This window comes from Sitodiplosis mosellana, unplaced genomic scaffold (genome assembly GCF_009176505.1).
Source record: "Sitodiplosis mosellana isolate CC-2019 unplaced genomic scaffold, AAFC_SMos_1.0 Smas_scaffold_1, whole genome shotgun sequence".
NCBI classification, from domain to species: Eukaryota; Metazoa; Arthropoda; class Insecta; order Diptera; family Cecidomyiidae; genus Sitodiplosis; species Sitodiplosis mosellana.
This window is the reverse complement of record NW_022595244.1, coordinates 5,874,728-5,900,977: the sequence shown is the minus strand read 5'-3', so window position 1 is coordinate 5,900,977 and position 26,250 is coordinate 5,874,728. Positions and strand designations below refer to the sequence as shown.

General features: G+C 36.4%; 5 protein-coding genes across 13 annotated transcripts; 2 read left to right on the top strand and 3 right to left on the bottom strand.

Moving 5' to 3' along the window:
* Window positions 1-89: 89 nt before the first annotated feature.
* On the top strand, window positions 90-3,681 carry LOC129574892 (tudor domain-containing protein 1-like). Its single transcript, XM_055457516.1, has 5 exons — window positions 90-1,179; window positions 1,286-2,366; window positions 2,477-2,658; window positions 2,721-2,920; window positions 2,991-3,681. The coding sequence occupies exons 1-5, from the start codon at window positions 1,001-1,003 to the stop codon at window positions 3,149-3,151; spliced, it is 1,803 nt and encodes a 600-aa protein (XP_055313491.1). The 5' UTR covers window positions 90-1,000; the 3' UTR covers window positions 3,152-3,681.
* Window positions 3,234-6,614, bottom strand: LOC129574933 (arrestin domain-containing protein 17-like). Its single transcript, XM_055457610.1, has 4 exons — window positions 6,117-6,614; window positions 5,649-5,810; window positions 4,972-5,288; window positions 3,234-4,525 (listed from the first exon to the last, which is right to left on the bottom strand). The coding sequence occupies exons 1-4, from the start codon at window positions 6,268-6,270 to the stop codon at window positions 3,719-3,721; spliced, it is 1,440 nt and encodes a 479-aa protein (XP_055313585.1). The 5' UTR covers window positions 6,271-6,614; the 3' UTR covers window positions 3,234-3,718.
* A 382-nt stretch (window positions 6,615-6,996) lies between these two features.
* Window positions 6,997-13,128, bottom strand: LOC129574907 (arrestin domain-containing protein 1-like). 6 transcript variants are annotated; one of them, XM_055457569.1, is made up of 5 exons: window positions 12,454-13,128; window positions 11,176-12,158; window positions 9,718-9,879; window positions 9,240-9,568; window positions 6,997-9,154 (listed from the first exon to the last, which is right to left on the bottom strand). In XM_055457569.1, exons 2-5 carry the CDS (start codon window positions 11,444-11,446, stop codon window positions 8,327-8,329), a joined length of 1,590 nt encoding a protein of 529 aa, XP_055313544.1. In that variant the 5' UTR covers window positions 11,447-12,158; window positions 12,454-13,128; the 3' UTR covers window positions 6,997-8,326. The 6 variants fall into 6 exon arrangements, with proteins under 6 accessions (XP_055313544.1, XP_055313564.1, XP_055313572.1 ...); XM_055457589.1 differs by having other exon boundaries at window positions 12,902-13,113; XM_055457597.1 differs by having other exon boundaries at window positions 11,176-11,664; window positions 12,902-13,113.
* LOC129574886 (uncharacterized) lies at window positions 13,111-19,678 on the top strand. Of its 3 annotated transcripts, none has more exons than XM_055457501.1 (11): window positions 13,128-13,585; window positions 13,698-13,876; window positions 13,959-14,209; window positions 14,292-14,566; window positions 14,697-14,872; window positions 14,932-15,188; window positions 15,284-15,434; window positions 15,519-15,691; window positions 16,242-16,336; window positions 16,404-16,772; window positions 16,960-19,678. In XM_055457501.1, the coding sequence occupies exons 1-9, from the start codon at window positions 13,279-13,281 to the stop codon at window positions 16,243-16,245; spliced, it is 1,773 nt and encodes a 590-aa protein (XP_055313476.1). In that variant the 5' UTR covers window positions 13,128-13,278; the 3' UTR covers window positions 16,246-16,336; window positions 16,404-16,772; window positions 16,960-19,678. The 3 variants fall into 3 exon arrangements, with proteins under 3 accessions (XP_055313455.1, XP_055313476.1, XP_055313465.1); XM_055457490.1 differs by having other exon boundaries at window positions 16,859-17,646; XM_055457480.1 differs by lacking the exons at window positions 16,242-16,336; window positions 16,404-16,772; window positions 16,960-19,678 and having other exon boundaries at window positions 13,111-13,585; window positions 15,519-15,823.
* On the bottom strand, window positions 17,656-20,509 carry LOC129574899 (uncharacterized). Of its 2 annotated transcripts, XM_055457539.1 has the most exons (6): window positions 20,085-20,230; window positions 19,804-19,966; window positions 19,364-19,678; window positions 19,032-19,232; window positions 18,167-18,922; window positions 17,656-18,086 (listed from the first exon to the last, which is right to left on the bottom strand). In XM_055457539.1, the coding sequence occupies exons 2-6, from the start codon at window positions 19,890-19,892 to the stop codon at window positions 17,789-17,791; spliced, it is 1,659 nt and encodes a 552-aa protein (XP_055313514.1). In that variant the 5' UTR covers window positions 19,893-19,966; window positions 20,085-20,230; the 3' UTR covers window positions 17,656-17,788. The 2 variants fall into 2 exon arrangements, with proteins under 2 accessions (XP_055313514.1, XP_055313503.1); XM_055457528.1 differs by having other exon boundaries at window positions 19,804-20,509.
* Between the last annotated feature and the right edge of the window lie 5,741 nt (window positions 20,510-26,250).

The window sequence follows — 26,250 nt, the reverse complement described above, 5'->3', positions numbered from 1 at the left end:
TCAAACCCGAAGCGACCGTGTACATTGTGTGTGCTACACATTAACATACTGTTACTACCGCATTCGAATCGAACGGCGAAATAGAGCTCAGAGCGTTGCGGCTGTCAACACAACGCACATGTCTATGGCTATTTTCGATGCGGCAACCAATCGAATGCACAGGCACACACAAAACCGGCCAGTAAATATTTACGGAATGCGAATGATTAACTCGTCGATATATAGGTTAATTTTAAATTATTCGCCGTAGCATATCGTGTTTGAAATGAATTTCGCTTACGCATCTGATGAACATGTCCAATTTACATTAATTGTCAGTGTATGACCTCTTATGATTAGCTGTGACTAATATTGTTGGGATTTTTTTTTTCACAATGCTACGTTTGGAGTGTATTTGATATGAAAATGTCACCGCGTGAATCAATTTCATTTGAAACGATTTATTTCAATACGAGAGACTAAGAGAATGTTCTTTTGAAAATGTTTCAAAGGACTCATTGTTCATGAACCAAGCAAAAATCGTTCAAACCCCATGAATAAGCGACATAAAGACAGGATAAGTGCAAAGTGTTTGTTTAGTAAACAAAATATGCGTATATGCCGAACGGTTTGTCGTCGACAAACACGAAAATGATGTGCTCAGCAAAAACCGCCATTTTTTTCTTCAAAAGTGGCAAGTCTGCAACATTGGATACGAGATCGTTGTGTTCACTTGCATTGAATGTCTGCTGATACCGATTCGATTCACTGTGGTATTCTTTTCTCTGTCCCACTTGTCACACGCTACGTACCAATCGAGCAGTCCGTTATGCGGAATATTTCGCTGTAATCTCTCGTTCATTTCGACGCCATATTCCAAAGTGCTCGCATCTTTTTGCATTCACGTGTTTTTCGTCGGAGAAAAATTTCTGTAAAAATTCATTTCCACTCATTAATCATAAAATCAGTGATACAATATACGAATCAATTGAGATTTCAAGCATTTTTCTGGTGATTTTTCATGGAAACAATCAATAGTGACAAAATGATATCGAAAAAAATGCTACCGGTAACCCATGAATGTGCAGTTTGCAGCAAATTCGGCAATTTTTCATGTGAACGATGCGGTGAGACCTACTGTTCAAAGATGTGTCAAGTGACCGATTGGCGTGAACATCGGCGCATTTGCATGCCAATTCCGTAAGTACACAATTGAAGAAATTGATTGAACCAAAAAAAATGTGATCATTTGGTGTAGATACGAATGATTTCAATGGTTTTTTCTCATTTTTTTCGGAATAAACAGTCGGCTTTTGCAGCGTGAAGTGAATGGAAACGCGTTTCCGCTCAATCGAATGTTGATGGATGCAAGTGGACATGGATATGATGCGACCGACGCGCTTGGCAACATTTCCGAAAGCTCAGCACCAAGTGAATCGGCACCAATGACAAAGGAACAAGTTGCGAAATTGACCACCAGCTTGAACAAATTGCAACTGGAAAGTACATTGAAGTCTCAACGAACGGATTTGAAGGCAAGTTTAACTGAAGTTGCTGCAGTTTTAAGCACACCACCGGTGACACCGAAAAAGGTGCAACCCGAAATCGTTCAACCGGTTGCGAACGTTGCGAAAGTCGATGAAAATGCCAATTACAGCGCGCCAAGTGCAGTCAAACCGGTCAATGTGTCACCAGAAGTGGTAAAGGTTGTTATACCACCACCGACACCGAAAAAGCCAAAAAACTTCAATCCTTCGATGCGCGTGGTTCAATCAAAGGCTCAAGTCATTGTGGTACACGTGGAAAATCACCAAACCATTTTTGTGGTGCCAAGTTTCGATGTCAAAGAATGGAAAGAACTGATTGATCGCACAAATAAGTATGCCGCCAAAGCACAACCACTGAAAAATCTACCCGAGGCAGGCCACATCGTTTTGGCAAAGCCAAAATCAAGTGACACTTTTTCACGTGCGCTGATCAAACGCATTCGTGCACAAGACGAAATTGCCAAAGTCGAATTCATGGAGTATGGATTCACCGAAATTGTGCGCTTCAATGAATTGAAATGTCTGTCCGAGGAATTGGTGAACGTTCCAAGATTGATCAACATGCTCACATTGCAAGGCATTCCAGATGAAATGGAAACTGCTCAAGATGCTATGAACTTACTGATCAAATTGCAGGAGAATCAAACGGAATTGATTATCAAGCAATTGGAACCGATCGAAAAGTCAAATGTTTCGGCTCACTTCCGTGCAACGCTACTGCACGGAGAAAACTTCAGCTCAATCAATGAAACGATCAAGGAATTGAACAGCGTTGAATCGCCATCGAAGAAGATGGAAATCGTCGAGGAGATTCAACAGCCACAGGCTGCAAATCGACGGGTGAGTTTATTTACCGAAAAGAATTGCAATTAGAATGTTTACAGATAGTTTCGTTTTTGAACTAATGGCAAATGACTTAACATCGATATTTCGTTCCGTTGAATTATTAGGAAATCGAGTTCATTGGCATTTCTGGTAAGAATATGACACTGTATGTGCTCGACAACAGTTTCATGCAAATCGGGTGCTTCAGTGCGGTACAAGAATCGGATATGTCCATGCTAGCCAAGAACGATGGCATTGTCAACCAAAATGTGAAGGAAATCGAAGCTGCTGAACCATTCCATCCACGGTGAAAATTTGACATAACCTTTTCGGCGACACATTTTCATGGTAGTCTTTTGCTTTTTTCAGGGATGGTGAAACCTGTTTGGCCCAGAGTGCTGATGACAAACGCTGGTATCGTGCAACTGCTCAACAGAAGCTCGAGGGTGATCGGTACAATTTGATTTATCTGGACTACGGAAACATGGAAGCGGTTCCAGCCGATCGAATCCGTGAAATGAAATTGGATTTCTTCTTCCCGTGCATCACTTTGCTCTGCTTCATCGAGGGTAAGTCACGCGATGACAAACAACTCTTTGTGATTCGGAATAATGAAAAAAAAAATCCATTGTTTTGCAGGCGTGAATGACAAGCTCAGTCCAGCGGTCGTGGAACGGCTGAAGACGCTCATTCAGCCATACACAAAAGTCACATTCGACGAGGTTCAACACAATGGCGAGGACGCACAATGCAAATCCAGCAAAATCATCGATGTTCTGAAAAGCGAAGGCCTAATTTAGACCAGCAAGAACAAAAACAACATTTTTTCTCCAACACGATCAATCAGAAGTATCGTCAGAACGATATGAACACAAAAAACCATTTCTTTTCATTTTCTTTTATTCATTTATTTCATTTTCAAAATTTCAAATAGAATAAGGCAGAAAGTGCGTTTGAACATAGAAAAAATACTGGATAACTTACGGTAGAAAAAAAAATTAAATATATCACTAAAGTAAACGCTAAAACAAATTTGAGAAAAGTAGTTAAACTCAGGTTTTTTTTTGGCCTGACATGAAATGAAAATGTATATTCCTGAGCTAATTTACGATAAAACTCATCTATCAACTAGGTGTAAGCTAAAGTTTGAGCAAATGGCACATTGATATCATTCTGTTTCATTGCTAAAGTATAGACTATGGCTTAGAAACAAAATGGAGTATGAAATAGAAAACGAATTTTTCGTTGAAACGACTGAATTTGTTATAAAGACTTAATTCCAATTACATAATCATATCAAAAAATAAAACTATGTCAAATTAAATCAAAATAATCGTGAGTACAGTTTATCGTTTCCACTGTCTAATCTAGGATTTGCTTGGAATATTATTCAAAGCCGCAGGAGCTGTGTAGTTTGACTGATTAAAGCGAAGGCCTTGCGAATTGCCACATGCTTCATCGTAGGAAGGTGGAACAAACAGCGATGTCGGTCGATCTGCAACACTTGCATTGAAATCATGCGGAGAAATTGGTGGTGCGGTCGGTTGGTATGGATTGATCTGTTGTGGGCTTTGTGATGAACATGAAAATCGATTCATATGTGATCCGATCGATGGGTTTGACACCAAGCCGATTGGCGAGTTGACATATGCTTGTGGATATGATGGTGAAATCGGAACTGGGTATGACGGTGAAATGGTGTACATTGGTGAAATGGGAAATTGTGACAACACAGATGATCTATTGCTTTGATCGTGTGGCAAAATCTCTAAACTCATGTAAGAATGTACATGAGACAACACAGGATTCGGTGATTGTGGTTGTGGCACCCAATGTCGAAGTGTAACTTGCTCAGTGCCGATTGTGATTGGAGTCTGAATGACTAGGTTCTTTTGAAGAGTTCCAAGTTTTGCTTCGACTCTCACCTCATATTTGATGTGAATCAAGCGACTCGATGCTTTATCCTGACTCGGCGGTAGATCTTCTGGTACATCAATTACAAGCTCAAATTTTTGCTCCGACTTTTTCGTTACACCGTCACATTCCTTCTTCAAAATACGCTTGTTATCGGTTCTGATACGCTCACTTGGAGCCGTACTGTGATATTCCACAAATTGGTACAGGAAATATTTCAGCTTTTCAACGTGCAGTTTGCTCGAATTGGCGACAGTCACCTAAGAGTGAGTTGGTTCAAGAAAAATTTAGACTTTCAAAACCGATCAGATTTAATGAAAACAAATTGAAAATTCAAAATCAAATAAAAAAACAAAGAATAATAATAAAAGTAATAATCCTCAAGCAATAATCGCTACACTATTTTCTATATATTGTAAAAACAAATGATTCGCAATAAACAATTGAACCCGTGAGCATAAAAACGACTTATTAAACATTCGCCGAACAAAACGATACAAGAAAAAACTACCAAACAAAACGTACCACAGCGGTAATGTGTAGCACAGCGGAGTTTCGTTTTGAACGGTACCGTCCTGCTGTGTTACGTTTTTAACGTGTGTTTTGTTTGGTAGTTTTTTCTTGTATCGTTTTGTTCGGCGATTGTTTAATAAGTCGTTTTTATGCTCACGGGTTCAATTGTTCTTTCAAATGTCTTTTCACGTACCGTAATTGGAATTTTCTCTCCAAGTATGAATCCACGCTTTGGAATTGCCACGTGTAAGCTGATCGGACCCGAGTCAATCATGCCGTAGGTTTTTGTCAGTTGATTCTCAAATGGCTGCAACGTTGCGGGTATTTGGCTCAAGTTCACATTTTTAATAACTTTAAACGTAATTTTTTGCTTCTCATTCCACCATCGTTTGTCGACAACGAATTTCATTTTGTACTTGATTTCGCCGTATTCACTGCGAAAAGTTGACGGGAGGTCAGATTTCAATTCAAACGAGAATCGGTAGCTCTTCTCCGGTGTGATAAATGGACCTGGAACAAATTTCGAATTTAACAGCAAAACTCGTTTTATTTATATTTAGATTGTAGAAACAAAAAAATGAAACAAACAAAGGCTGAGATAAGTTAAGTTCATTGGTACGAGAAAGCAGTCGCCAAGGTCTGATGTCATGAATCAACATGTATCAACAAACCAAACCGCAAGCGATATGACTCACTTTCTCAATCAACTTTTTATAGTTTCGACTTTGCTTCTTCCTATATTCAATAGTAGACAGTTTCGTGATCAAACGTGTACACACTCACTGTATCACGCAAATCGAATGCGTCACTGATTCCATGGAAATCAATTTATGGTTTTTTCCTCACATACAGTTAAATGTTCATTATTACCGTTTTTTGCACCGACAACATACACAGCCGGATTCAAATGTTCTTCTTTGCCATAATATCTGGAGTCTGATGTTTCACTTTTGCCGTCAGCTGGTTTTGATTCTCGTACAAACCATTCGGTCCATGCACACTTGGCCTTTCCAATGACACGAAAATGAATTCCTATGAGTGAACACAGAAAAAAAAACCAAATTTATTACTGTCTTGCAAAAATTCATTGCATTTTCTAGGCAAAGGTATGTACTTGAATTCCTTAATGATAACACGACCGAGAACAAAGACACGGTATATCTATTTTTGTTTTGTTTCATTTTGCTAATCTCATGTTTTGTTTTGCGACTTTGATTTTTGATGTACGACACTCCCAAACGCACCGTTTTTCTTTGTTACCTGCTTTCGCACAACACACTTCAACATGACACCGCTTGAATTATTGCCATGCCAGCAAAACCACAAATTATTACTTACCACGAATTTCGGAGTAGTTCAAATAAACCGTGCCATGGATCGTCTGACCGGAATAATATGTGTTATTTGGATTGTCCAAAACGATTTTGAGTTTGGCAATTTTTTCATCGACTGGCGACGAAGAAGATTTCGATTGATCAGTCGACGGATCCATTGTCTTGGTTGGTGACTGTTGATTTCTCTCCTGAACGATTGACTCACTACACACGGTCAACTCACTTCAAATCAAATGCGCAGCAATTCAAAATCACAACCTTAACCATTCGCCTGTGAGCAACGACTAATAATAAATTAATATATCAAATGCTCTGCAACTCAAACCGAGTGTCGTTCGTCGGCGTCAAATTGCTAGATACAATAAAACAAACCGTTCGATTACAGATCATATGCATAATCACACAAACATTTCATGTGTATATAGCAACAATTACGAAATTAACACATTCACAATTCGGAGCGCAGTTTTTGATGGCGTTTCGTACGCACATTTGTTTCACACTGACCGACTGAGTATAGGCAAATTCAAGACGAGAAGCAATGTAAAAGGGAAGGGAGAGAGAGATTTGTGTTGGTGGCACGAAAGTTGGTGTCATTTGTATGTGAAAACCAAAATATTCGTCAGAAATAGCCATCATGACGACACATGAACGCTTAATTGACTCAAACACTCACTGATTTCTTTGGATGCATGCTCGTTATTACGGAGAATTTCTTTGGGCTGTAATTTAATATAGGCAAATACGGCTCCTTGGAATTGGCAATAGCCAATTTAAACTAAGCTTTGATTTCCGTTAGAATCAATTCAATTTTGGGCTTTGATTTCATTCGAAGTTGCTGCTATTTAAAGTCGATGAAAAATTTAATTCAGAAGAAAACAATATTTTTTTCATATTTTTCAAAACAAATTTTATTTTTGAAAACTTAATTTAAAAAAACGGAAGATTCCATTTAATTTTTTTTATTGATTTTGGCGTTAAGCACAAATCGCAACAAGCGAAAAATCTACTGCTTTCTCTAAAAAAAAAACATTTCAGTATTTTAATAGTTTGGATAGACAACGCATTGGGTTATACAAAAAGGCAGTTTCAATTAATTTCAATTGTTATTTCCACTTAATCAGCTATGTCATGGAAAACGATATTGTGAAGAATATTCAAGAAATAAAAATGATTTTTTTTCTCTCTTACCAGAGACTTTTGCGTACATGTTCAGTACATTGATAAATAAAATAAAAATAAAATACTCTCGGGAAAAACACACAATGTCTATGAATGAATCTGAATGAATAATCTGACATGATTTTCGCAATGTCTTTTAAAATTCTTATTCGAATTATTTAGTTATAAAAAAAGTTATAATAATCACTGATTAAACCAAAAGTTTTCATGAAATTCAGAAAAAAACAACAAACAAATAATCCGTCTTGCTTAAGAGTTCAGTTTATCGGCTTGTGATTATCCCTAATGAGTCCGTTTCATATTTTTCTCAGAGTTGGGTAAAAATAGAACCACTTCGATAAAAATGAAGAATTATTACATTTGTTTTGATCAAAATGATGAGTATTTAAATAAAGTTTGTGTTTCCAAGAAGAAAAAACTTAGAAAGAAAATTTCGAATTTTCAAGTGAATAAAAATCATTTGATGAATTTTGACAATTTTGCGCGTGTTGGGCATTTGTGCATATGTGTAGGTGATGGATGACAATTATATGGCAAGAGGTCAACTCAAGTACCAATGTGTATGGTTTAAAATCATTATGGGATAGTGTGCGATAGTGAGTTGTGTAGTTTAGTTAGTGGTGCCTACAATGAGTTTTAATACAAGTAACATTGTTCGTTATGGTCACAGCCGTTCATGAAATAGCCCTTTTCTTATCAAACTGATAAAAATGTCTCAGTTTTCACAATTTCCTCCAAAAAAAAAATAAAAAGAACTATACCAAGAACGGCTTTGCTCAACATTGGGCTAGATATAACAATATAAATATCTTTTAAACATGGGCATAACTACATTTTGCTAAGCAGAAAATAGCAGACACATTTCTAATAGAAATTTTCTATTTGGCTACAATAATTATTGTTTGTTCAATTATACTTGAAGTGATAAAAAAATCTGAATAAAAAAAAATCACTGTTTTCGTTTGTTTTGGGGCGTCCAACGAATGAGACTCGATTCAATTCATGGGACCGACACAGAACTCGGTTGCCATGTTACGTTTTTGCAATTGACGCATTGTATAATGATGAATTTGAGAAGTTTGATCGATTGAATGAAGTGGATGGTGCGCCGAAGACTTCGTCGTATGACGGTGGAGCGTCCATGTAAACGGTGGCCGGTCGAACGGGTGTGCTGCTAGCATTCGCTGTATTGAGATCCATGGGTGGTGCAGATGGTTGAAAGTCACTGCTGCCGGTCGATATGTTTTGCATTGAGCTCGACAGATTGGCGATGGCGGCCTGTGTCGAACCAAGCGATGAATTTGGCAAACTTGGAAACGTTAAATTCGAATGATCGTGCACCATAGAAGACTGGTGTGACGAAGCGTTGCTGTCACTATGCGATGAATTGGAAGTTATGCGGAAGCTCGAGTTTGAAGACATACTGAGGCGGCGAACGTCATAACCAACCGGGTGCGGTGGTAGTTGAATCGTTAGCCCAGGTGGTAAGTCAGGCAATTGCGGGAACACTGGTTGCACTCGACCATTTATCGAATGTGGCACATTGCCAACGGTCAATGGTACGGTAATCATGAGATTTTTATAGAGACCACCGAGTTTTGCTTCGACTTTCAGTTCATATTTGATATGGATCAATCGGCTCGTCTTTGAGTCCTGGCTGGGAGTCGTCATTGGCACATCGATTTTGTGTTCGTATCTTTGTTCAGTCTTTTTGCTAACGCCACCCGCCTCTTTCTTCAGCAGGCGATGTATCTCTCTCTTGATTGCCAAGCCAGGTGCTTTGCTGTGATAATCGACGATTTTGTTCAGTGCAAACTTTAACTTTTCCACATGCACTTTGCTGTGGTTCGTGACAATGGCCTGTTGGAGAAGAAGAAGCAACGCGATAAATTTCAACATAATTTACAAATATCATGAGGTGCAAATTCTACGTGATGCTAATTACCTGTACAGGTATCTTATCACCGATTACGTAACCAGTAACAGGCACAAAAATGTGTAAGCTAATGGGGCCCGATCCGATGTAGCCGATGTTTCGTGTCAGTTGGTTTTCAAATGGTTGCAACGTGCCCAGCGAATAATTCAAATTCACCGTTTGAACGATGTTCAACACAACCGTTTGTCTTTCATCGAATTTCCACGGTTTATCGACCACAAATTCCATTTTGTATTTGATTTTGCCGCTCCCACCCGAAAATGATGACGGCAGCTCAGCTTTGAGATTGAATGAGAACTCATAATTCGTCATGCCTTCCGGTAATGTGAATGATGGACCTGAACAAAAAATAATCGTCGTCATTTGATTAATTTCAATTGAATCTATGACCAACAAAAATGCATGTCGGAAAAAAATCTCATCATTATGAATCAGTTCAACTGAAACAGTGACATGATGACATCTGGTGTGTTTGTGTGTCAATTACCATTTTTTGAGCCAACAATGTACATAGTTGAGTTGAGATACTCTTCATTGCCCGAGTATTTGATGGCCGATCTTTCACCTTTGCCTTCAATCGCAACTGATTCACGCCGCAATAAATCCGTCCAGCTACACTTGCCATATCCCATGATACGAAAGTAAATTCCTGCGAACAATGGAAAAAAAACATCGTTAATTTTATTGCATTTCTCATTTAATGGACCAGTCACAGTATGCAAACGGTGTTATTCGCCCGAAATCTCATGACACAAACACAATACACTCAATTCAATGTTCTTATCAATTACACGCATCTCGGCACAAACAAACAATATGAGTATATCGAGAGGGGTCAGATGAATATATGATGATTCATTGGCTATTTATTGTGGTTTATTTATACACATTTATTTCAATTACGGTTAGAAAAAAGCCGTTTCGCAATCATCAATCGAATGCATTGAAAATGACCAGAAATATCTTATCGAAGCAGAAAAAAATGCGACTTTGATATTGTGTTATTTTGGCTGATTGATGTTGCAATTGATTCTTGATTAGCTGTCAATTTTGAAATTCACGCCGGTTGCCTCTTTTTGTTTTTTTCTTTCAGTTTCGTTCTCTCTCTCCCTTTCTCACTCGCATCGTCGATCGGAAATCGTGATATTCAAAGTAGAATTTTAAGTAGCGGATTTGATGATGTTGCATTTTGATCAATTTTATAATTCTAGTGATTTGAAATGAAGCGCAAACATTGTGAAACATCCGTTTGGTATGAACTGAATATCGATTGTGTTCGGTGCACTCTTTTAAATGCGCATATATACACATACACATTCATTTAGTGATGTAATTTTTTTTTGCGCGATTTCATAAAGATATTTTTTTTATTACATAGACTATAGTCTCGTATCTAAATTGCCTATCCAATAAATTGTGTAGGAGTAAAAGAGTAACAAAGTATGTACGTAGCAAAAGGCAGTCAATCGTGAAATTGAGCTTAAGTAGATGCAAACATTCTTCGAATTGGTTGCATCTCTCGTACAGAAGAAAGTCTATTCCAACATTATGAATGAAAACGAAACACCGTCTCGATATCGATACATAATCGTAGTGCTCGTCGGAGAAGATGTCGAAAGTGAGCAAACAAGAGGCAAGACAAACAACAATTTTTTTTTGCACTAATGTCGAGAGAAAGAAATGAGAAACAAAAAATAAAACAAAGAACGAAAGCAAATATTATTTTTATATAAATGTTATTTGCTTAGGTATTTTTATTTCATTCTTGGCAGATGCAACGGCAATTTCACTTCCGATATTCCGACCACTTCTCACTCATACTCTCTACTTTTTTGTATTTTCATTTTTGCAACAAAAAACAAACATTTCGTCATTATGCGAAAAAAGAAGAAAAAAAAATCGCTGCGATGGCAAAACAAGGAGGTTATCATTTGGTTGAACTTACCACGTATTTTCTTCTTCTGTTTACAGTTCAACGAAATCGTACCGCGGATCGTTTGACCGGAATAGTACGTGTTGAGCGGGTTGTCCAGTGTAATTTTGAGTTTTTCATTTTTGTCGTCATTCACTGAGGTGGCCAATGACAATGATTGAAGTGATGTAGCCGGCGATGATGAGGCTATCGATGCTGTGGTTGTGATCGATGATTCCGTTTGATCGACGGTCGGTTCGACATTCGTCTCAGCCGATGAATTTTCGTTCGAATGTTCACTCATTTTCTTTCTCTTTTCGTCAAATTTTCAAGTCAAAAAAATACACATTAAATTGCAACAATTGCCAAACGAGATATGTGTGTGTTGTGTGAATGAGTCAATGTTTGTGTGAGTGGATATGGGCGCAGTTGATAAAATAATCAAGTTTCCGTGGCGACCGTTCGACCGTTTTTCGCACAAAAAAACACCAAACAAAGGAATTTCGCACAAAATGAGCAGAGCTGTAACACAAAAAATTAGTTAACGGGTCGTCGTGGTTGTTGCCCTCTTCAGTCTTTTCGTTGTTCTTTTGTAGCATTCGTCTCTCCTCTATTTAATCAATTGGAATTCCTGTTTTTTTTTTTCGTTTGCTTCTCTAATTTGTAATTCGATACGAATGAAGCGTATTCGTTTCGCTTTTACGTCAATTTCAACACTTTCTTTTTCTCTCTCTCGCTCGCGACATTTTCCACTTGGCACACACAATCATTTCAATTCAAGTGCGTTGCAGCAAAATAGAACTCGGACATGCAACTAAGTGGCTTTTTAACGCTTTAATTTACATGATACACGGCCATTGGTCGTCGATTGTTTGCATCGTCGTGATCACATTATGCACGTTGAATGATCTTCATCATCGTAGTCATCGTCTTTGTCGTCATAAAATGTATTTCGATATGGAAGTTCACATGAATTTCAATTGTGTCATTTGCCTATTGTCTCTAATTCATTCTCTCTGCATTACAATGGAATAGCAACGAAGAGTTCAAATTAATTTAGACCCGATTTTTACAATTAAGTCCTTTTGTTTCTTTCTAATTCCAATTCGGTTGACAAATCATATGAATGCCTCTAAATCGATTTGAGTGTGATGATTTTGACATTTTCGTTTGGTGACCAGTCAGTCTATTTTTTGAAAAAAAAAAATCAAATCGACTCACGGCATTCATTCAACTAAAACAATCACAACGTTAACTTTTCACACGCGACCAAATACTAACAATATTATGTGATGTAGAACTGAAGCCAACCTAGAATTTGTTACTTGCGCTCACGCAAACAATCACATCGACCGAAATTGAAACAACAGAAAATGAAAAACAAAGCGTCCACGGATTAATCGCATCTAATTGCCAACAATTCGGTGTACGACAAATAATTATGAAACACATTCACACTGTGTGAATCACACACAACTCCAAACACACGATTATTTTTGTTCATTCTATTCTTTTTTCGCTTTATTCACACGCACAGTCGATACACACAGCGACTGACGTAGTGTAGGCCAAGTTTAAAAAGCAACAAATTTTAACTTTTCGCTACGTTTGTATTTTATGCTTTATTCCTTTGTGCACCTCTTTAGTTTTAGTTTTTTTCGTGTTGAATGTTGAAATACGCTTCTTTTCTGTGTAGTGTGTGGTCGATTTTAGTGCTATGCAACGTTCGACATTCTTTGCAAACTGGTGGTGGACTCACAATACTGCGTTCATTATTGGCTGTATGTCGAACAAAACGTGAATGTGTGTACTTGTGCCAAAAATTCTCTGCGTTTTTTTTCTTCTTCTTCTTCTTCTCTTCATATGTAAATGAACACTATTTCTGTCTCTTCACCCAGCAAATATAAACAAACCATTTTCGTACTGACAAGCGATGCTGCTGCTGTTGCTGCTGCCTTTGTTCACTTTGACAGTTTGTTGCGCACCGTTTGACAAGTCAGATGAAGCGGCCACTTTGACAGACGTCACATTTCAATTCATCGTATTTTGGTCGTTCAGTGTTAGAGAAATAATAATTTTCTTTGAAATATTCACCATTTTTGCTGGTTAATTTTCATTTATTTTTCAACATGTATAATGATTTTGCTAAATAAATTCCGGCCACTTGCATTACATAATGTAAAATGTGTTGGGTGTATGACTATAACCCTACCACGAACAATACAACTTCAAATCACTGCGTTGCAACCGAAGAAGGCCGATGTTATTGCAAATCTTAGCGAGAAACTATGCTGCACGGAATATGTAGCGAAGAATATCTACAGCAAATTTCCATTGTTGCGATCGATTGATGTCATTAAAAATGATTCGTTGGAATTGCTTCGCGGCCAAATATTTCCGCAGTCTATCGTTGAGAATCCGTCGCTGATTACAATGAACATTGGTGAGATTCAAACTTTTTTCATGTTCAAATTTGTGTCAGTTCCAGAATTGTTTCCTCTGGAAGTTTAAAAGGTTACACTTTTTTAAGCCTTAACTAACATTGATTCTTCTAGGAATTTTAAAAAAGAAAATCGATCTGCTTAATTCGGCGAAACCAAAAAAACTCGATGATTTTGCACCACTACTAGCACTTGATCAAGACGAACTGAACAAGCTGGTTGCGCGATTTTTGAAAGAGGAAAATGAAATCGAACAAGGCAACCGAATTTACTTTTTGAGCGAGAAACTTAAGGTAGGTTTCGTACCGAACGTATCAAACATGTAGATCATTTTCGTAGAAAAACCAATGTTATTCACAGAATCGATAATTTCAGATTGAGCCAAAAGTGATCTCAAAGCATCGCGTCAACTGTGGATATGAGCTATTTTTCTCTTCGTTCCGAAGCTTTGAAAAGAAGATAAACATCGTTTTGGATTATGGAGTGAGCCCACTGAATATACTCAAAGGCCTGTACGTACTTCGTTGTGATGACAGTGTTTTTGTTCGACGCTCGGAGCGGATGATTTCGGCTGGTATGCCCATTAAAATGTATTACTTTCAACTTCCGGAAGATGAATTTGACGAGTAGGTTTATATTCATACATTGTTGACTGAATTATCAACAAATTAAACAAAATCGACGATTAAATTTTTCATCTTGGCATAGGTTAATCGCGAAACATGGAGACACCCAAAAGGGCGCTTCATCAGCTAAAATGACGATGCAGCTGAAGAAACGAAACCGAGATAAAGCCGTTATTGTTGAGTCATTGAAATCGTTATTGGAATGCAATGATTCAGACTCATCCGAGATCTACTACAATTACGTGAATGAAATCAACGAATTGGTTTCTGCGAAGAATAACATAGCATATTTGTTAGGAATAAAAGTCAAGCTTGAAACGATCAGGGAAAATGGATTTTTACTATCCATGCCAATAGGTATGATATTCAAACTATGAATCACGTGTTTTCAAATGAGTTTTCCTGAACAATAATGTGAAACATATTTTGTATGAGTCTCATCATATATCTAGAGATGCTATTAAATTCGTATGTCAATATTTTTCAGATGAAATTGAGGAAAAACTGGACATATTGAAATCAATGAAGCCAAAGAATATTGAAGATTTCATTCCGCTGATGAGTGTCGACACAGCTGTGCTGGACGAATACAGATGTAAACTTGAGAAACAATTTACCATCGGACGCGATCATCCGATTTATTACTTTAGCGAACAGTTGGAAGTGAGTTTGATATTGAATTTCCATATTTTTGTAACTAATGTAACTTGCTTCTGTTCTAGATTCCAGCCAATGTCGTAGCCACACAATTTGCCGAGCATCGAATTGTTTTCCTTAAATACGCACCACAACTACTACAACCGAAATTGGATGTACTGCTGCAGCACGATGTGGATCGATCAAGCATTTTGAATTGTCAGAATACATTTAAATTCAGCGTGAAAAAAATCGAAGAAGTCATATGCAAACTGAAGAGAGATGGTTTTGATAAGATTTCATCGTGGATGATTATCCTACCCGATAGCCCAGAACATGATAAGTAAAGAGAAGACGTAATTTTCATTTTCCAATTCGGAAATTCCAATCGAATCAAATTAAATTCACCTCAAGCTGATTCACAACTCCGATTTTCAGACTAGTCGCAAAACATGCAAAAGAGAAGAATTCATTGGAAGGGTTTGAGAGTAATATGGACTACCTGGTACATCGACTGGGGTGGAATGAGACTGACCTAGCGATAGCTTTGCGAAAATATCCGAAACTGGCAAAATGTTCGGCCTCTAAGGTGCGGTTCAATTTGAAAGTTTGAAAATGAAAACATCGAAAGTTTGTTCCCAAAGTTTCATTCAAAACGTCATTCCCATTTTAGATAAAGAGCCTACTAGACTATTTATTGAATGAGACGCAATTCACGGCGGCGGATCTAGTACATTTTCCCTATATATTTGCCAGGAATGTGGACGAAATCAAACAACGAATCGATGAGATGACTAGAATTGGTGCTCCAATCACGTTGTCCATAATTTATCAGGGAAAAACCAAGTATTTAAAATGTATCAGGCAATATTGCGTCACTGAATTGCAAGACAAACCAAGTGGAATGGCCTTTTCAACAATTGAAGATCGTTTAAAACGACAGAAAACCCCAAAAAAATAAAACTAAATATTGAAAAATGAGTAGAAACATATTTTTTTCATGCAGTCTGAATTCACTATTAATCGAGCAAGGGCATTGAAAATACAGGCGAAAAAATTGAGTGTACCTACGATGAATTGCTTACATATTTATGGAATATCAATTGTTTCCATGCTGGTGGTTACCCTTCACAAACAATAATGTTGATTCATTTTGAAAGCGATCAATAGGAAATACATTTAGAAATTCAAACAATTTGTATTTTTTGTTCAAATATGTTTCTAAAGACTCAATTCGAGTAGACTGAATAAATGACATAACCACATTTTTGTCATATAAACAGAGCGAAATGTCAAACAGGTGAAACGAACGTTACCTCTGTTGATTTGACATTTCGAATTGTTTGACACGCAAAACTATTTCGTTTCTTCGATTTTTTTTCCAAAATGAATCAAGTTAAATGCTGTCTTTGTTCCAATGATGTTCTTGTTTTCGGGTCTTTATCAAACTATGGAAAGGAAGTCCAAACGTTTTATGAGAAAGCATACAATGTAAGTTAAAACGAATATTTTGGAAAAACCATTTTGATGTCTTATTCTTGTGTTAATTTCGCTTCAGATTCAACCCAATGATACGCTATGTGGTAATTGCCAAGTGACTACCGAAGATTACCTCAAGCATTATCTTAAAGCCAAATCGGCATTGAAATTACATTCTTTGAAGACCGTATGTAATTTTTGCTCCAGAGTTACTAACGACTCCACAGACTTTGCCGATATGTATCGAAGCGATTTGCGACTGATGAACTTCATTCAAGATCTATATATACGTAGCGTTCTCACGGAAAGTCTTCCCGAAGAAGGTGTTGCTCAGAAGAAAGGTGATAAATGTGGATCCATCGTTTGCAATGAATGTTACACCACCATGAACCGTTTTTACATCCATTGGAAAAAATATTCGAAATCGCCTGAGGCCCTAGCTCAACGGGTAATTTATAATCTTGTATATATTAATAGGAATTTAGTCAGATTTGGGAAAAAAACTTGATTAACATGAATAAACATTTTGTTCAGCTGGGTTTGCTGGGAATCATTGGAACCTAATCTGGGTTTTGTGTTGTGTCGTCCAAACTTTTCATCTAATTCATCTTGCAAATAATACTCGACTTTCCTAGAATGAAACAGCAGGTCCCTCAAACGCTACAGCTTCGACAAACAAGTCATCAAGTTCGGGACAACCATTAGATTTTTGGGGGGGTACGAATGAATTTCCATCAGCTCCATCGTCGGTTTATACACCGCAAAACGAACCATCAGATGGATCAAACAGAGAAGAATCAAGCTCACCTGTTTCGGCATCGAACATCGAAGTAATTGCTGTTGGCTCTAGCCCAGAAAGCCAGTCTGATACAGCATTGAACACCGAAGTAATTGATATAACCAGCAGTAGTCCAGATAACAAGTCTGATTCGGCATCAAACAGCTCAGTTGGTGTTGAAGAATAGTGCAGTTTGGAACGTTCATCGTATTCAACATCACAGTCAGAAGCCGAATAAATAATCGTCTATTCCATTCAACATCATTCCAAGCCATCACATTCTATCGGGTGTAAAACTAAATGACACTGGTAACTGTTGCACCGTTCGATGAGAATGGCTAAATTCGCGTAAAAAAGTACAAGTCAATTACATTTCATTGTTTTCTTTAGATTGACCACTGTGTCATTTCATGTTTTCAACCGATTTGTACTAAGGAATAGAAATAAATATCAAGAAATTTTGAAATAATGAGCTTTTGTACGACTGTGGAATGACAGAAAACCCCAAAAAATAAAACCAAATAGTTATTACTAAATTGAAAAATGATGGAACTTTCTTTTCATACAGTCTGAATTCATTTTATTCACTTTTAAAATCGAGAACAATACATTGTCGGAGCATTGAAAATATGAACGAAAAAAAAATTGAGTCAATAACCTATACCTATGATGAATTGCTTACATATTTATGAAATATCAATTGTTTCCATGCTGGTGGTTGCCCTTTGCAAACGATACTGCTGATTCATTTTGAGAGCGATTTTCTTCCATTTGGTGAGTTCAGTGGAGAACTCGTCATTCTGTCGCTTTTTTTCTATAATCCGTGCCAAAAGCATGCGTGGGAATTTGAACGCACGTTCATCTTGGACAGTATACAACGGCTTTTGGTCGTCATTTTTGTTTGTTGTGGTAGCATTTGCATCATCGGTATCTTCGGATGTCTTTATGGCCATCGCTATTTCAACTTCTTCGTCCTCGATTACACTGTGAACGTGACCAAATGATTGGATATTAAGCATTAAGTCGAGAATCATCCAATTCACAAGTCAATTATTTGCACTTACATTACATCAGGAACGCGGCGTTCTTCAACAACTGGACTCGACACGGTAGCAACTTTTTCCGGTGCTTTGCTAAGGATTGGCATTGGGTGTTCCATTACTTTTGCCACAACTTTCGGTTGTACATTGGGAATGCTTTGTACTCTGCTTATCTTCGGGATTTGAGTTTCGATGTATGTGCCTTTCGGTAAGGTGATCACTGGCCGCGGCGCTGGCTTCAATGTTGGCGGTAGTCTAGTTATATGTGCGGCCGATGACGTTGATACGGGTATTAATTTGGCGGTTCCATTGTCTAGCCGCGCAACAATAGCCTGTGAAAGTGACAATTTATTCATCTGTGGCGATGGCATCGATTTTCTCAATACTGACACATTTCCTTTGGCTACAAATTGTGGATTTGGTACAACGTTGACTTTAGTAAGCGCTGGAACGGGCCGTTTGGCTGTTGCGTTTATGTTTGCTCTTGCTGTTGACACAGGTGTTAGCCTACCATTTGGTAGGCTAATGCGCTGCAGTTTGTTTGCCACATTCACACTGTTCATTTGAACTGGATTGGGCCGTTTCAATACTTGTATGTTTGGCTTGGGCAAAAGTGGTGGCAGCTTTGAATATGGCAATGATAATCGGCGCGCAATGACTGGAGCACTGCGTCTTGTCATCGAATGATTGTCGGCATTTTTCTTGTGCAACGGGACATTTATGCTGTGCGTTTTTGTTGGGGATGCCTGTTGATGGGTCGTTTGTGTTTGCTGCTTTGCACTATCAGAAGAAGTTAGAGAGAGAATTTCAATTTTGACATTCGAAAGAGACTCCTGTTCAATTGTAGTTCATTTCGTTTGCTCATCGAACCAACGAAAGTGAAACTTACATTTCCTTTTGTCTACATGCGATTGCACTCTTGAATATCGATGGCTTGGCACCGTCCGTTAATTTGTCATCCATTGTAAAACAAGCGCTAGCAAAATGAAGCGCACAAACTCTCATCGATTTGTTCCATTCAATCTTTTGGTTGTTATATAATTCAATGATAAACATCCATTTTTTGCGCTGTTCTTCGCTATCGGGGAATCTATCGAAAGTACAAATTCATTCACAGATTTAACTTTTACACACTTTGAAGTATTCAATATGAGTTTTGATCTTCTGTTTTTTTTTAAATCTTCAACTGTTTTAATTGATAAAATGACATTGAAAACATACTTAAAGCCGGCAATTTTCGGATCCGTGTCGTCGAATTTGGTTGGGCAACCAGTAATACAGCACTTTGATTCAGTTGACGTTGAATCTGGAACCGGCTTCGTACTCTTCTGCTGCGGAAGAGGTTGCGTAGTGGTGGCTTTTTGCGGGAAATAAATGGGCAGTGCGTGGTCAACCAATTGCCGGGATATGGGTTGCATGGACGACTTTGCAAAATGCAACGAACAAACAATATGATTTGATTTGCGTCTGTACCTCGGATCAAAATCCTTAATCTTCATTTCCCATTTATGTGCCCAGTCAGCGTCAGTTGGAAACCTGTTTTTGAAAGTGATGATTTTTTTTTCTCAATTTAGTTTTAGTTTAATCTAATTTGTAAGAAAAATATCGTACGAATTGTATCGTGGAAAAACGAAAATCTAAAACGTGATTCCATTGCTTACAAATAATAAATGATGTCTTTGACTTTAATTGACTTTGTTTTTGTCAAGCATCTATCGATGCAACACTGTGGCCTTTCTGTTATTTCCATATTTTTTTTCTTCTCTTTTTCGCCCTTCACTCGCAACAAATTTCAATGTGTGAATCGTTAATTTGGAATATTCCCTAAAATCCAATACAAATAAATTGCAATTGATTCAAAATTGAGCGAAAAAAATACGGGCAAGAAAGAAAAAACACAAAAGAAAAATCCGTGTGAATGAAGCTTTTGTCGCGTGTTTACACCGTTCTTGTACACTAAGGTTGTTCAATCACAGTGTGTGATAGTGGTATTGACGGCTAAAATATGAGAGAATAAAAACAACACATTTTTGACAGATTATTTTTTGTTGCTTGGTTCCGTTTGGTAGGAGTGCAAGCGCATAACACATCGTTGTTTGTGCGATCAATGAGTAGCGAGGAATAGCGCAAGGTGGCACTGTCATCGTGTGTCGCAAAACGTAACCAATATTAAATCTCGCAACAACTTCACATTTATGTGCCCTATAGAATGATGTGAGTCATGGCGACGAACGAATTAATACGTCGAAAATTTGCTAAATAATCACATTAGAATGTCATCGAGAATTGAGTATTGATGTTGGATTCACTTTTGCTTCGATTCCACTTTAAAGCATTTCGTTTAGTTTCAATTCGCTTTCATCGAATGTACTGCGTCATAACGTATACTATTCATATGACATGCGGCGATGACACACTATGCCTCGCACTCACAATCAATGTATTCCGTACGGCATTTTGTTTTGTTTTTTTTTTCATAAGATTCGTGTGTCGACTTACCTCACAATGACGTTGTCTGCTGCTGTGGCTTCACATTCAAATGCGGTTTCATTTAACTTAAACCGAAACACTCACCATTTTGATGATGATGATGAACACATTCCAGCCTCAGAAACACAACACACGCAAATAAATGAAACACCATTCTAATCAAATCAAACGTTTTATTGTATAATATGGTTTTGTTACTGCAGAGCCTATCATATTTAGATTATTATTAATTTTTATGTTTTTTTTTCAAATTTCATTTTGGTTTGTGGTTATCAGTTGTTTGATTATATTCGCAAAATAAAACAGCTTACGTGAGAAGATAGAGCGCACAATGGCACTTCCTAAAAACCATTGATGTATAAAAATGAAATGTTTGGTTCTTTTATTCTGTTTAGTTTTATTAGTTTGCATGACTATCAGTACATAATAATTCCCATCTATTTAGCAGTAAAGTAATGAACTTGGTTTGCAATTGCTTTTTTTTTAGTTCGTTAATACGACAGTTACAGTTGTCGTCTATCGCTGGTTCTTTTATTGGAGAAATGAAAACATTGATGCGAAACAAAATCAACTCGCTCTTTCTCTGTTTTAGCTATTTGCTGGTTATGATAATAGTTCATCGTTTTTTTTCTTTCAGCTAACAAACACAGTTGTATCTTAAATATCGAGCATAAAATGGACTTATGTCGGATCTTCAACTGTGTCCCTTTTGTGATATATTACTAAAAGTGATGAACAAGCAACACACAAAGAACAGCAAATACAATTTGTTCAACTAGAATTTAGCTCTTCATTCCAGACCGTATCGTCAAACCATTTCTGAATGTTACAGTCGCACAAATCGATTTTTTGCTCTGAGAATTTTGTATTGAAGGTCGTTTTGTAACGCAAGACTTTTTCTATGATATTTTTTCAGTATTAATGAGTCCAATAGTCAACACTTTTTCTTCAAGTATTTCGAAATTCATTTTTTCAAATCAAAAAAGATCCTTTTACCTGGACTTATTTGTGTCTTTAGCTCAACGAATTTTAAAATTAGAGAGTTATTTCCTTATGTTACTCATTCAATCTCCATGTAAATCTGTCAATGGTCGATTAAATCACCTCGATTTGTGCGACTTCATCGTCAGACAGCCATTGGTCAATTGAAAAATGTCACAGTCTCAACCTAACATCTCGTTGATTGAAACGTTTACATTTTGCTTTCTTCATATCGAAAGGAAGCAGTACAAGTACTCAACGTGAAACAAATATGATTTCATAAAAATCGCGTCCTACATTCAAAGATTTCTTGGTATTTGATGGTTGATGATTATAAAATTTATGAATGGCATTTATTTTTCTGTCTTAATAGAGTAGTGCAACAATGACCAAACATGTATTTCAATTAGAAGAAATAGTTATCATACACCAAACAGTCATTTTATTTACGTTAGAGGAAAATTTCTGAAAATTTTTCTTTTTCTGTAATTTTTTTTTGTTTCTATTGAAAGTTCAATAGAATGATGTCGAATAGACTCGAATGCCTATGATCAAACAGTCAATTGAATATACATAAATATCTTAAGAAACAGTAATTGAAAAGCTAAAAGAAAAAAAAAGTTTAACTAGCATAAAATGTATTCGGAGTTGATTTTTTAGGATTTTTTTCTTCTGCGAAGTTCATTTAGTTTTAAATCTCATTTGTTGATGCTACTTAACGTTCTATGTTATAATTGGTAATTAAAAATTCTCTCGTACATTTTGGTTTAAGAAAAAACATCAGAGAAGTAGAAAAATAATTACTTGCATCTATATATTATGGTAGTTGGGCATGTAACACTACACATGTTGGGCTTTGTTAAATATCATAAGTAGATTGAGGACGTAAAAACGGGAATAGTTGAGCGAGGAATTAGTGCGTCGTGTGCACGAGCAAAGTGTTTGAACGTGAAGAATGAAGTACAATTTGTATGAGTGGAACAGAGATTCAGTGCTAAAGAATTGACATAATTTGGCGTCGATAAAAAGCGTTGATATTGTCTCCAAGCGTGCTGTTGCCAAGAGTGTTTGTTAAACCAACTAATTTGGACTCACAATACTCAAGCTACATGCAAAAATGCGCCGAACTGCGATTTATATATTTAGACAGAGCGTGTGATAAAAGATAGTTTGTAAACACAGTTTGCATAGCTTTTTATGACGCTGAATAAAATTGTGAAATAGCTTTTGAAACGTGTTGTGACATTGACTTCAACGTCATCATCATCGTCATCAGTATTATAAATTGCTTTGCTTTACACTTAGATACGGTTATTACAAATGAGTGAATGTCCTGTAATCATTTTTTGTTTTGTTTTTCTTTTGTCTTTGGATTATGCTAATGCTATATCATTTTTTTTCTTCAATTTTCATCTTTTTTTTTCAAGTTAATAACACACGACTGGTAAAAATGTGATTTTCTTTTAGAGACTTCAAAATTCTATTTACAAATTAACTCGATTAAGTAGATCCTCAATGGGACGATTCAGAGTAAAACGTCGATTGCTAACCATTACTAAGTTATTGATTGGAGTTGCAGGAGCATGTTTATTTCCATTTAAAAATTAACTCCAACAATGCATAAACATACAACTTATGAATTTATTTTGCCACCAAAAAAAAAACCTTCTCTCACATCAACTATCCAAAAATGCCAACGATCTGTTTATTTTTTGTATCTCTCTTTCTCGCTTTAATTCTATTCAATTTTTATTAGCACAAAGAATTAAATGAAAATGAAAATCCATCTCTAAATCACGCACTTATAGCTGAATGCAAATAGGAAGTCGGTACAAATGGAATGCGTTTCAAAAATGTGAGTCTAACAAGAGGAACGTGATTAAATATATATATAGCGTGCTGCAACAAAGTGCTCTATCGAGTAGCCAGGTATCGAAATCGGTACAAATCGATTCTCTCTAATTTTAAGACCGCTTTTTCACGGAATGAAAACCAAAAATGTTGATACTTTTCTTTTTGTTGCCACATAAAATGCACATCTTTTGGTTACATTGAGAAAATTTTGGGCATTTTTTTCATTTTACTTTTTTTTCAACATTGCTTTCAAGTGTTCGTTCTAGATTATTTCAACATTTTTTTAAATTAAATTTTCATAACCGGTCGACAAGGCTTGGATTACAACTGAAAAAGATTCCTCTTGGCAAAGGATGATTTAATAGCAGTTACGAATTGCATAGACACAATGTGCCTGCTTCAATTCAAAGATTAAATAAAAAATGAGACAACGTCGACGCGACATCTACAGAAAAGTGGGAATTTTCCATGTGAATCAAAGAGAAAAAAACGAAAAACAAAAACCAAAATCGTTTCAATTTCTTAGTTCTTCTAGAGCAATAACGAATACAAACAAGAGAACAACATATGGAGGCTGGTGAGATGTGAATACGGAAAGAAAATCAAATGTACTACTTACATATTGGTATGGTGATGAAGAAGAAAACAACAACAATATATGACAACACAACAAACGAACACGGAAAAAAGAAGAGAAGACGAAAGGAATTTATTAGCATAAATTTTATTATCAAAAACAGAAAAATCGCTTGTTTAATAATGTATCTTTTTTTGTTGTTGTTGTTGTTTACTAAAAATATAATGATTATATTTACGGTTTTGCTGGTGTATATCTAAAAACATTGCGGTTACAATTCAAATTTAAAAAATAAAACTCGACACAAAAGAGATATGGGAGTGCTGAGGATGATTTGGTAATCGTTGCGGCACGCTCTTTGTCAGCAAGTTTTCTAGCGTGCGTCACGACCAAATCCACCATCGCATCCGAAAATTTCAAGGAAGGATCTCCTTTGATTTATTTTCTTTCTCTTGCACAACACCATTGGCCAGCACACATGCAAATTGTGTGTGGTTTTATTTTGCATGTTAGCGGTGTTGTGTTGATCGTCGTAGTCGATTTAAAAAATGGAATTCAAGGATATTACAAATACAAACACTCTGTAATTAACTGACCCATTGAATTGTTTAATCTAGTAAAATTTTACATACAAATCTATACACTCCATGATATATATATATAATATGTATTGACATTGTTTTTTATTGTTTTAGTTCAATACAAAAAAGTGATAAAAAAAATTTAAAGAAACAAAAAAATACGATGAAAATTTGGGTCGTTGTTGAAACTGCTTAAAAATGTGTTGCTATTTTGATTCCATAAATTTGTTATCTACATTGACGCAAGTGTTGGGAATAATAATAATTATCGAGTTGCTAGAAGAGGAGGTGATCTTATGCTGAGTACTAACAAGGTTCACAGTTGCCGACCATCAAAAGGCAACTAATTTTATTTATTTATTTATTTTTAAAAACACATCCAACACGTGAATTTTGATTAGCAATCTGCTTTCCCATTTTGGTATTTTGGGCTAAGTGAGGATATATAATTTGATTGACACGTCCACCGAAAATAAAGAAAAAAATTAAACGAAAGACCATCAAAAGCAATGCTAAATAGAATACGCTTAACATAAACTTAAATCAAACTAAATATGCTTTTGTTCCATGTTAAAATAGTTTTCATTTTGTCTCTGCGATTAGCGCAAGAAAAACAAAAACAAAAATAAAATCATAAAATTGGGTAAGAATTAGCGTTTCCGTTGAAGATGTTTCTTTCTTTTGTGGTTGGAAAACATCCTGGTGAATTCAGTAGCTGGTTACAAACTTCAAACATACTTAATTCATGATTCTAACTATTTGTAACATTTAATCCATAGCAACAAAAGAGCATCCACTCAATATTACAATTACAAAAATACTCCATTGAAAGCGTTTACAAATGGGACTGGCTCAAAAATAAACTCATGAAAAATCCATTTTTTTGTCTGTGTTTTTTTCCAGCATTTTGTTGTTGTCAGTGATTACAAATAAAGTGAGTTATACATAAAGGGAAAAAAGTAATTTAATTATTTTGTTTTTGTTTGATGCCAAACAATGCTAGTAAATCTACATTATGGAAGATGCGTGTTTGAACTGGATCCGTCCATTTGTGTGTGTGTGATAATACAAGAAAGCCATTTCAGTATGACTTGGCGTTTGGTTTTTTTTGATAATTTTTTTTCTGTTTTATTTGAGGAGTAGTAGTAGTATGATGAGAGATGGAGAGGTATCTGTCAACTGTGGGAGGATGAAGTGATGCTTACAATATTACAATTTTTTTAAAATTTTGTATACCGCAAAAGGTGCACGTCAAATGACCCATAAATCCAATAGCTACAAACACCGACAAAAAAGAGCAAATCGACAAAACAACCCAAATAAGTGCAACAAAAGAGCGATGTGCGTATCAAGCATATCATAAAAACACATCCGATCTAGAAGAAGAGAGTCCGGTTTTTTTTTCTCGCATTTAATTTAGCCAAAAAAGAGGAAAATCGCATCGCTTCGATGTGTGCGCTGTATGTGTGTGTGTGTGGTAAAAAAGTGTTCTATAGTCAACTAGTTCTGGTTAAAAAAGCATATACATCTACCGTAAAGGAATAAAATGTAAAAATATATGAATTTAGATAGAGAGTAGAAACCAAGCAGTAAATCAATTTTTTTGTCGGCCTGTCTATAGATAA